Raw genomic sequence first — 12,227 nt, 5'->3', positions numbered from 1 at the left:
AAAACTAATTGGATTCCACCCGCAGCATGCTGCTTGGACTCCACTCGCTCCGTTTTACTCCCGTGTGTGCTCAGCCTTACAGTCCAACTTTATTTTTGTACCAATCCTTTCTTCGAATTTATAAACTGGTTTGATAAAAATCCTTAAATATATATTTTTTACTATACAGAGCAATATTTGAAGAAATTCTGATCACAATGTGCCTTGTTGTTGACCTGTCAGTGTGAATTATGCCCCTAAATAGGATCAATGGAAACGAGTTTGTTACGTGTAATTACATGTATCGACTTCTGCTGTTAAATCACTGAACCCTGCAACCAATGCTCTCTAATGGTTGTTCTCCATAGACAGGGAATGAATAGGCATTATACCAGATGATGAATGGGCATAATGTTGCGATGTCTCTCAATAGTACATTAAGCATATATAGTACATTAAGTAGATTTGGATGGGAAATTGGTTATTCTTGGACTATGTACAGGTCATGGAGAGGTATGGATGGCAGGGATCTGGACTCCTTAGAACTATAGCGTTTGTGAACTTAGAAAACATCACAGCAGCAGATGGCAAACATTTTGGCTTAAAGAGGGGTCCACTACAAAGCATAGTGGCCCCATCGATTTAAAGCAGGGAAAGAAGGATTTTTCTAAATGGTTTCTTTTTCTAGTTCAGCCTGTGGGTGGCGCTATCGCTGTCCACTCATCCACATCACTTGACCCGGGCTGCTGCGGCCTCTGATGTCCAGTGATCTCATGTCCGCTTCCGAAATTGGAAGTTGACCCGGCATCACCAAGGTGGGACCCAGTCTCCCTGAGGGGCTGGGCTGTGAGTGGAGTTTCACCGCATGTCCCCTTTACCCCTCACTAGAGCACCATAAGCATGCGAGATGCTGTGACGTGCAGTGAAATGCCGCCCTCAGCCCAGTCACTCAGGGAGGCTGGGTCCTGCCTCGGTGATGCCAGGTCAATTTTGGGAGCGGACATGACAGCACTGGACATCAGAGGCCGCAGCAAACCGAGGCAAGTGATGGGGATAAACTGACAGCGATAGCGTCACCCACAGACTGCATTGGAAAAAGAAGGTATTTAGAAAAAGCCTTATTTCCCAGCTTTAAACCGATGGGTCACTATGCTTTCTGGCGGACCACCTCTTTATGTTCTGGTGAGTTTTTGTTGCTGCATATTTTCGATGTGGAAAAAAGCAGCATCGTACATTTCCAGCAAAGTAACCCTATAAACATATAGCTAATACACAAATGATCATAATAAAAACAGGTTTTATTAATGAATAGTTAAAATTATGATGAAAAATGCAAATTTGCACAAAAAGGTTGCACGACAGGGGACAAGAATAATTTACAAAAGCACCAAAAATATGTAAATAGTTCCACCACAAATAATATAATATAATATATATATATATATATATATATATATATATATATATATATATATATATATATATAAAATGTGTATATATTATATGGACAAGATAATGAAATGACCTATTGACAGCAAAACGTAACGGTGACCACTCTCTGCTTATTCTTCTTGACCTTTCTGCCGCCTTCGACACTGTTGCCCATCATTTCCTTCTCTCTATGCTCCATCTGTTGGCCTAAAGGACACTGTGCTTTCCTGGTTCCCTTCCTATCTTTCTGGCCGCTCATTCAGTGTATCATTAGAGGCTCCACATCTTCTCCTCTTCCTCTCACAGTTGGGGTCCCTCAAGGTTCAGTCCTTGGCCCTCTTCTTTTCTCCCTCTACACTGCCCCAATTGGAATGACCATCAGCAGATTTGGCTTCCAGTACCATCTTTATGCTGATGACACACAGCTATACACCTCATCCCCTGAGCTCACCCCTGCTGTAATACAGAACACAAGTGACTGCCTGACTGCAGTTTGCAATGTCATGTCTGCTCTCTATGTGAAACTTAACCTTTCCAAAGCTGAACTTTTCCCTCCATCTCCCAACCTTCCTAAACCTGACATCTCCCTCTCTGTGTGTGGCACAACGAGAAGTCCTAGGCCGCAGGCCCGCTGTCTGGGTGTTATACTTGACACTGATCTCTCCTTCACCTCCCACATACAATCTCTTGCCCGCTCCTGCCGCTTGCACCTCAAGAACATCTCTAGAATCCGCCCCGTTCTCACAATGGAAACGACAAAAACCCTCACCGTGGCCCTGATCCATTCTCGCCTTGACTACTGTAACTCTCTATTAATTGGTCTCCCCCTATCTAGACTCTGTCCTCTACAGTCCATCCTTAATGCAGCAGCCAGGGTCACCTATCTGGCTAACCTTTACTCGGATGCCTCTGCTCTGTGCCAGACATTGCACTGGCTGCCCATATATCAGAGGATCCAATTTAAACTGCTTGTTCTCACCCACAAAGCTCTCCACAGTGCGGCACCCCCCTACATCTCCACCCTCCTCTGTCTATTACCCCACCCGTTCTCTACGCTCTGCAAATGACTTTCGACTAACATCCACACTAATCCGAACCTCCCACTCCCGGATCCAAGACTTCTTCCGAGCTGCACCAACCCTCTGGAACGCTCTACCCAAAGAAGTTAGGACAAATCACAACTTACTCAGCTTCAGACGCACCCTAAAAACGCATCTTTTTAGGGTGGCCTATCACACTCCCTAGCCAAACTAATTTCACCTAATCCCTCTACAACTTCTCTGAACATAACCCCACGTCAAACTCCATGGCACCCAAATGCATCTCAAGGCTCTGGCCTATTGGTCCAGGAAATCATTATCTATCCCCCATTTCCTTGAGATGGCTGGATTGTCATTGTAAATAAGCACTTGTACCTTGCCCCTCCCCCCATCTCATTGTAGATTGTAAGCTCTCACGAGCAGGGTTACCTTTTTTCCCTTTAAATATTGTATCTTCTATAATTGTTACTTGTTTGTATATGTATATATGTATATGAGCCTCCTGAATTGTAAAGCGCTGCGGAATATGTTCGCGCTATAGAAATAAAGATTATTATATGTATCAAATGGTAAATAAATATACAAGCAGCACAGGATTGCACAAAATGCAGCAAAAAGTGACAGTGAATAATTAGATATAAATAAGATAAATACAATAAATAGTCACACGCACTGAGTAAAGTGCTGGACTATAGTGCAAAATATCAATGAGGTATGTAATATAAATCCAAGTGGATACATGTAAACAATAAATAGCCGTACACAAAGAAAAGTGCAGAATTTGTAACATGAAGACTAATACTGGTAATAAAGTGCAAAAATCAATATGAATAACTAATGTCCAGATGTTAATACATAGTAAATGTGATGGAAGATAATAAAGGGTCAATACCCAAGCATAAGGTCAAATGAATAGAAGAGGTGGTGAGAGGGATCTACCTGTAGTCATGTCCCGCTGCCGTGCCGATGCCAAACCAACACGTGTTTCGGCACGTGGCCTTTGTCAGGGAGGTGTGCCCCCCTTGTGTGACATATTTGGGTAACCATTTCCAGCGAAGTGGATAGGACTTGCAGAAATCTCCTCTGTTTTTTTTTTTTTTTTTGTTTCACTCGTCGTAATCCACAGTATGTTAATTTCTCTTGTGTATACACTGCGGTTTATGTGCAGATTTTCCCCATAAACTTGCATTAGGCTACTTTCACACTTGCTTTCAGCGCAGTCCGTTAACGCACTGCGCTATTCTCCATAGACTTATATGGACGACGCACTGTAACGCAAGTGTCTGCGTTGCATCCGCTGGACGACGCAGCGTTGTTATTTTGTCGCTGCGTCGGGCGGATGGTAACGCTGCATGTAGCGTTTTTCTGCGCTTGGCGGAGTGTCAAAAAAACGAAACCTGCAGGAATCAGTTTGGCGTCCGTTGTTTTTATAATGGACGCCTATGGTGGCGGATTCCGTTAGAATGCGTCATTTGACGGATTCTGTTAACGCATCCGTCTTTACACAACTGCGCATGCCCAGATGTATAAAGTCAAGGAAAAAACCTATTACGGATTGCGTTATTTTGTACGATCCGTAGCATCCGTTGTGCCACTATATGCAACGCAATGCTACGGATCCCGTCCAACGCAAGTAGTGTGAAACTAGCCTTAGGCTATGTGCGCACGTTGCGTACAGACACTGCAGAAATTTCTGCAGCGATCTGAAGAGCACATGTGCGCTTTAAATCGCTGCAGAAATGTCCGTAGTGAAAAAAAAAAAGCCGATTCCATGCGCTCTGCCTGCAGCTCCTCCCATAGACAGCGCAGGGGCTGCCGGGAAAGCGCACGGAAGAAGTGACATGTCACTTCTTAAAACGCAGCGCTTCGGCAGAAGCCGAAGCGCTGCGCTCTAAAACGCCACGTGCGCACGGCCCCTGCACAATCTCCATAGACTGTGTGCAGGGGACGCAGGACGCATGCAGTTACGCTGCGCTACAAAGCGCAGCGCAACTGCATGTAATTACGCAACGTGCGCACATAGCCTTAGAGGCAGGAAATCCACAGATAAAAAACACGTGTTTTTGTTTCTACATCGGAAATGCACTAAAAGTGCATGTAATCTGCACATAACTGTATGAATAAAGTTTTGTCAAAGCCAAGTACCAGGAGGTATCAAAAACAAAGTAACTTTATTAATATTTGGCATACGAACGAGACAAAAAACACAGCATCAAATACACAATAAAGCAAAGCAAGTTATGGAATAGGTGAGGAAATCCTGCAGACAATCGGCAACATCGAAACTCCCCAAGTCCTTACTGTGGGAACATAGCCTTAGGTTTCATTCAGACGAGTGTAATATTCCGACGTGCGCTGCCCATGTTATAATTGGTTGGCACGCAGACCGCACGCTGGCCGATAGTGGTCACTACGGCTGGTCAGATGGCCATCATTTCACATACGGTGTCTATGTGGGGAAAATTAAAATTGTAGCATGCACTAGTCTATTCACTGTGGATGAAACGCTTCTATTAAGTCTGTTGGTGCCCACACAATCAGCTGTTATCCAGGTCATCCGTATGGCATCAGTTTGTTTTACAGATACATTGCAATTAGTAATGTAGGAAACTGTGTTTGGTCTGGTAAATTGTATAAAAACAAATATCATACAGATATTATATGGATGTAAAAGAAAAACACACTGAGAACATATGGATGACCTGATCGGTAAAATCAGACGATTTGTGATACCCTTAAGTTTGGTTCAGATGAGCGTACATGCACACAGAGTAGCATAACCTTAGTGTTATGTTTCTAGGTAGCAGTGATGGTCTGTATGAGAGCGGTGTACCTAACCATTTACATACAGGTTGTCCCATACACTGCATTTATCTGCTATTCACAGGATAAATGTGGGGTCTCTGGGGGTCGGATCGCTGACAATGGCCACTGGGAGTCCTAAAGTCCTCTGTGTGCATGGGGCAGTAGTGAGCATGTGCAACCATTCTCCATTCACGGTCCATAGGATTAAAAGCCGCACATGCTCACTAGCTCTGTACATACACCGGACCGTTGCCTACTTGTTTCTTGCACATTGACTGGTAGAGTTAAAAGGAGCATTATTTATATAAATCCGCAGCTTTGTCCCTTGTAGTAGATTCTGTTCTATAAATGAAAACAGAAAGTAAGGATTCCTGTAATGCTTTATCTAATAGCGTACTCCATGAAGAGTGCCAAAATGGAGCCCTGCCAATGTGATGAAATCATATTCCTGGAGATAAATGGCCAAGCCTTTGCCTGTGCAGCAGCAGAGCTGAAATCTTTTAAGGCCTCATTAATTTTACTATAGAAAAGTAATGCAAACTGTAAATGGTGTAGGAAATATTGTATGAAGGGGCAAAACGTGAGCGGTTGGTCTACAGCGAGCGCAGTGTCTGAATCTTACCCGTAACCGCATTAATATAATAGTAACATGTGAGGTGTGCCTGCCACCGCTACACCCCCAAACACACGTGCGCGCGCACACACACACACGTGTGTGCGCGCACACACACAGACGCGCACGCAGATGCGCACACATAAAGCTGCCTCCCCACCCTCCAAAAAAAGGCAAATAGCGTATAGATCCATTTACTTGGCGTTAAGATTGGCATGCTCATTATAGTAATGGCTGTAATGTCACATATGATCACCATTACCATGATCTGAGGTGGTCGATAGCGCGGGACGTTTCTCACGTATTAATGGGATTTAATATCCACCCGCTCCTAATGAGATGTATGCCGACATGCTGGAAGGTCTTCAGAAATATGCTCTGCCAAGTGCAGCTGTGTCTTTTCCCATTAGTATAGCAAGGAATTTGTCACTCAAAATAAATGCAAATCAGTATTTCATGTCTTTTGTGCAATCACGTGTAAATGTATCACGTTTCAGTCACAAAAGACCTTCATCAGATATACGGGTGGAAGGAAGAGACTGTGTCCGCGCTAGCCATGAATACTGCTTTGCATTTATTTTGCGTGCCAAGATCTTTGCGGTGTAGATTGTAGGGGTAGGAGCTTTCTTGAGCGCCAGGAGTGCCATTCACTATTTAGAGATTGCTTTTCCTATAAGACATCAGCCATTTTAAAGGGAATCTGTCACCAGGTTTTTGCCACCTAATCTGAGAGCAGCATAACGTAGGGGCAGAGATCCTGATTCCAGCGATGTCACTTACTGGGCTGCTTAGTGTAGCTTCACTGTTTGATCAGCAGTAGATTATATTATCATTTGAGGACTACTTAGTGTGCTGCTGGGTAGTCCAGCATGTTCATGAGCTCTGTATAACTGCTAGATCTGCAGCAGAGAACATTGATTTCCTCAAAATGACAGTAAACAGCTCAGTAAGTGACACATCACTGGAATCAGGGTTTCTGTCTCTACATTATGCTGCTATCAGATGAGGTAGCAAAAACCTGGAGACAGATTCCCTTAAAAGACCTTTTTCCTTACAGTTTGTTTTCTGATGATTGAGACCTGCTCCGGTCTGACTGGGAAGTCTTCATTTCTGTACAGCCGTCACTTAGGTGGTCAGATCTTACTATCCTAATATAATATACTGTAATTCAGCCGATGACACATTGACACGACTTGGAGGACCTGTCCCGAGCTCAGAAGTGACCAGCTTTTACTCGTATTAGATTTCCGCTGCCTCGCAGAGTATTGTGTTTTTATTTTTCATGTATCCTCCACATGGCTGCAGAGATATGTGCCTTTTTATATTCAGCCCCAATTTTCCCTGGTCTTACGAGGGGCGTGGCTTAGATTCCCTGGGGGCGTGTCTTTCCTCTTCTCTGCATAATTATTCCGTGAGCAACTCCCCCTTGGTAAAAACTAAAAATTAGCACTACATAAAATGGCCTACGTCTCTGGAGCTATAGGAGTGCGGTGCCGACTAGGCTTTCTTTTTAGTGTATATTTGGCGGTGTTTCGCCAGCTTTGCCATGTATGGCGGCATTATCTCTTCTATACACGGTGGTATGGTGTCTATGCAGAGTCAATGCCCCCATAGGAGAATACCTCTGTATAACATAAAGGAGGGCAGAATCTTTTTTAGTCTCTCCTCCGCTCATACTTATGTGGGTGCTGCACGTTTGGTGCCATAATGCTGCCACGCATGTGACTGGCCTCCATATCTTCATGATGGGGAGCTTACATCACCACCATATTGTGTGGTCTTTCCAATACTACGAGCCCCTGCACATGGGAGCACAGCATTATAAAAAGTGTTTAGGTAAAGTCCTGGTTCCTCTTCAGGTCTACCATTAGGCACTGCAAGTAACATTCTCCTGCATTCTCTGTACCCGGTGACAGACGGCACTGCATGTAGGCCCCGCTCCAACACTACAGCAGTATAAAGTGCCCGGGGTGAAGACAGAACACACTGACCCTGCAGAGCAATATACACAGCACTGACCAGATGTTTCTGGCTCCCGTCCCTATGCTGGACATGGATCTTCACGCTTCTTCTTGGTGACAGTGTGGCCCTTGTATGATTGCTCGTGTTTGTGGCTTTTCTGGCCTTTGTCAGTGCAGCTGTTCCATTGGATGCTAACAAGTGGAGCAGGTGGGGGAGGAAGAGGTGATTGTGTGCTGAATACCGCCTGATTATAGGCATGTGACTCCGCAATGAGCGGCTCCTCGCAACGTCTTTATTATAATAACATCTTGCTTATCCATGTATATAGCCGCACTCTGATAATTGCCTGTGATTGCGTTCCGCATAATTTCACAGCCTTACTCCTTATCAAGATGATGAGATCGCCTCTACCTTCTTAAGAAAAGGAGTATGTTTTAATCTCCCAGTATCCAGTAGTGTAGAGAAATACGCTTTTCATACTAACACATTATGGCACTTATTCCATATTAATCCCTACCTGGTGTCGTAAAGCCATGAGTCTCAGCTTCCATGTTATCACATATGCTTATCAAAGCCAAACTCTGTAATTATATTATAAAGCTTATTTCATGAACCACTTTCTAAGACCCTTGTTTCCCATCTTATTCCTATTTATTGTGTACAGACCATTCTTAAAGGGAATCTGTCTGCAGATTTGTGCTATGTAATCTGAAGACAGTAGAAGATAGAGGCTGATACAGAAAGTTTAGCGATGTCATTTATTACTTTGTTACTTGTAGTGAAGGTTTTGTCACATAGGATTACATTTCCAGTACTGCTCTAATCTGACCATGCCCCTCCCTCTCTGATTAGCACCTCTCTATCTATAGACAGTGTACATACAGAGCCTGGTGTGGTTGGGTTAAGTTTGAGCGCTGCTGCATTGCTAAATCTAAAAACTGTGTCAGAACGGCTGCACCCAGTTAACTAAGTGATACATCGCTGGATTCAGAGTCTCTTTGCCTACATTATGCTGGTCTCAGATGAGGTAACAAAAATCTGCTGACAGATTCCCTTTAAATTCTGTTCCTTGCCTCTCCCTCTCCTATTTTTGCCTTTATTTTCCTTTGGTCTCCCCAGCATTCTTTCTCCAATAACCTCTATCCTCTAGCTTGTTTTGTGTGACGCACAAAAAAATCCCCCAAAAGTATGAAAATATTTCCCTCCCAAATTTAGGAAAAATTTCTGGTGCTTATTGCAGGTTTTATAGACTGCGCAGGGAAGTGTCCCCAGCATGGCTCACATAGAGCCGCTGTAGGGGAAGGGGTATGTGTCATCCGTCATTCAGCCATATTTCTGCTGAGGGTGTCTTTGTGTAGGTGGGATATTCACGGGCTCTTTCTTCTCTTCTAGCTCCCTGCTGATTTCACCAAGCTGCACATTACAGACAGCCTCCATCCTCAGGTGACCCAGGTGTCCTCCAGTCATTCAGGATGTAGCATCACCAGTGATTCAGGGAGCAGCAGCTTGTCTGACATCTACCAGGTAAGAGCTCATGTCGGAGAGTATTGTAGAAAACAGGAAATGTCTCTTATTGTCTCAATGTCTCCACTGAGACATATCAGTAAAAGTGTCTATGTGACTAACTAGTGACTATGCTAGTTAGAAGGTGTCGTGTTATAGTGTGATCGATGGGTGTGTGAGGAAAGAAATACAATGTTTGCCCTTTATAGGGAATAATAGGGTCATAATTGGGAGAGTCCATTATTCAGGTGCTCCTGTAGTAGTCACAGGGAGGCCTGGTGCAGTAGGCTTCCTTTTATTCTTCCAGTACAAAATGACTGGTCAAACCAAGCACAGTCGCTTGGTGCACCCTTATCATGGCCGACTAGTTCAGTGCATTTTGTCCTTCTTTCCCGTCTGTGTCAGTCTCCATCTGGCTCCTGTAAAGTCAGAGCTGTTAATTAAAAACGGTGTGGAGATAGATGGGAAAACAAGTGGGTCTGAAGGTGCTCCGAGCTCCTGTGCTTGGTTTGCACAGTCCTTTTTATGCAAACACATTCCCTTTAATAATACTGTTGAATTCCTGTATATGGGTTTCCACTCTCCACAGTGTGATCCTCACAGACTTGCAATCATGTAAAATACCAAAGCCCTGTTCGTTCTCATCCTTCCTGGGTCCAGCCGAAGCTTTCCACTGTTGCTCTGGTCTCTGTATTTTGGCTGCAGTGGTGACGCTACGACTACAGGGTGCATCACCGCTGCCACCAATCGCTGAGCTTAGTGGCTTGTGCCATTTATGTCTGTAGAGTTACCCCGCTCAATGATTGGCTGCAGTGGTGACGCTACGACTACAGGGTGCATCACCGCTGCGGCCAATCGTTGAGCTTAGTGGCTTGTGCCATTTATATCTGTAGAGTTGGCCCGCTCAATGATTGGCTGCATCCCTGATGTAAACTATTGATGTAACCTCACTGCTGCAGTCAAACCCCAGCGACCAGAGCCATGGCAGAGAGTTGGCGCTGCACCCCGCGAGGGTATGATCTGTCTCTGTTATTTTATATCACTGCAAATGTTTAAGGGTCAACTTTGTTGAAAGTGGAAAATTTCTATAAGGTGCCACGATTTCCAGCAACACGAGCGCCGTGCAGCGAACGTGGACGTGGAGCAGCCAGGCTGCCTCGTTAGAAGAAGGCCTTGTCTCGCTTCAGACAAGGCTCCTGTGTCTCTCGGCAGTATCAATCCATATTGATACAATTGCTGCTCTCTTGGTACTAGGGGATTGTTGTTAATCTGCTATCGCCACATCTCGATACACACTGAAGTTTATTTTTTTTACACTGACTCACATCTATTTTAGTCTGACCTTGACTACAATATCCTGTTGTACTCGGGACGGCCAAGGCACTAATGGCTGGTTAGATTCCTCTTTAGATCACGTGGTCCACGGGCGCTCAGGAAGCTGGATGTGGGGGATTTCAAGGTGAACTGACAGCCACCGCTCGGCTGCAGACACGAGACAAAAAACTCTCACCATGAAGATGCGGATTTCTTTCTCTAAAGAGGTTTTAAAAACTAAATGCAGTGAGCCCAAGACCCTCCAAGAAGTGAATTACAATAGTCTGGGCGGTGGTCTTCAGGGCTAGCGGGCATCATACAATGCACATGGCTAGCGGGTATAATATAATGGAAATCTGGACTGGATAAGGGATGGTTTCATTGTATAGTGTATATAGAAATTGTAAGTGACCCTGTATCTGTGTCATTACCCGGGCGTCTTGTGTATGATGCTGGCCGGAACGCGTAGATGGGGGTTTGATGGTTGACTGGTATTTGTGTGTAGTAGGGGACGTGCAGCCATTCATATTCTCTCTGGATCCTGTTACTTGGAAGCTGATACCAGTAAATAATCTACACACTGGTGCCAGAAGGTCCAGATTCGGAGGGGTAGGGCTTTCATTTTATTGTGACCGTTAAGAAGAGGAAAGTAGTACTAGTTATTGGATTAGCAGTGGCGGCTGCCTCCTTCAGCTCTTCTTGTGCTGGCAGATGGCGTCACATTGCTCTGTCCTGCACTTCCAGTCTGTGGGCAGATTGGGAATCTGCTAGTAATTAAATTGCTGCACGCAGACCAGGAGACTGAATCCAAACCTGGCAGATGTAATGTACCAGGACGGGCTGTTGAAAGCTTTCTGCCAGCTTACAATGAACTAAGGGCCTGGCAGTAGAAGGCGATTCAGCTCCACTTATGCTACATGCAAGAATCTGCCCTCGGCTACTATAAGATGCAGAAATAAATGTACTGCTAGAGCAGCTTTCAATAGCATTAGACGTTCTAGGCACTGGGATCGCACTGTGTGTCAGTGATACGACTTCCAGCCCCATCTTCTGTGCAAGACACATTGCAGGATTCACAAATAATGTAGTGTAAACTGGAGAGAAGCTGCATGACGTCAGGATCAATCCAACCGCAAGTCATCCCATAGTCTGATATCATTCCCGTAGTGTTCATCCTCTGACGGCAGACATCACAGTATATAGTCTGTAGCCATAGTAATGAGAACTGCTGAATTCAAAGATGTTACTGCGAAAAACCCAGGGTGCCTCGCTTAATGCAGCATGGATGCCTAACAGTATTTATACACGGGGCTGATGATCAATGTTTGTGGGGACAAAATCCATAGTGTATTATGGTAAAAGCAAAATGGAGGAGGTTTCCCAAAATTTCTCAGTATTTCACATAAAAAATAAAACATTACCTCATGCACTAGAGGCATATTTTCTCTTATAAATAGATAGGAAGGTTTTTCAAATAGTATTTGAATTGGTGCTTTATGTGGATTTTGGAGCAGAATCCATGTAAAAAAAAACCTGAGGGTTACCAGTTTGAGACGGGTAGATCAAGAAAGCAGACTGTC

The 12,227-nt window shown here is 44.4% G+C and overlaps 1 protein-coding gene across 13 annotated transcripts in view; it reads left to right on the top strand.

Annotated features, from left to right (window-relative positions):
- Positions 1-12,227, top strand: part of RAPGEF2 (Rap guanine nucleotide exchange factor 2) — a 288,204-nt gene that overhangs the window by 244,888 nt on the left and 31,089 nt on the right. For all 13 annotated transcript variants that reach the window (XM_075347428.1, XM_075347417.1, XM_075347422.1 and 10 more), the window contains one exon: positions 9,223-9,354. In XM_075347428.1, the coding sequence (XP_075203543.1) occupies positions 9,223-9,354 (132 nt within the window). The remainder of the gene's footprint in view (positions 1-9,222; positions 9,355-12,227) is intronic.

This window comes from Anomaloglossus baeobatrachus, chromosome 1 (assembly GCF_048569485.1).
Source record: "Anomaloglossus baeobatrachus isolate aAnoBae1 chromosome 1, aAnoBae1.hap1, whole genome shotgun sequence".
Lineage (NCBI taxonomy): Eukaryota > Metazoa > Chordata > Amphibia > Anura > Aromobatidae > Anomaloglossus > Anomaloglossus baeobatrachus.
This window is presented reverse-complemented; position numbering and strand designations above follow the sequence as displayed.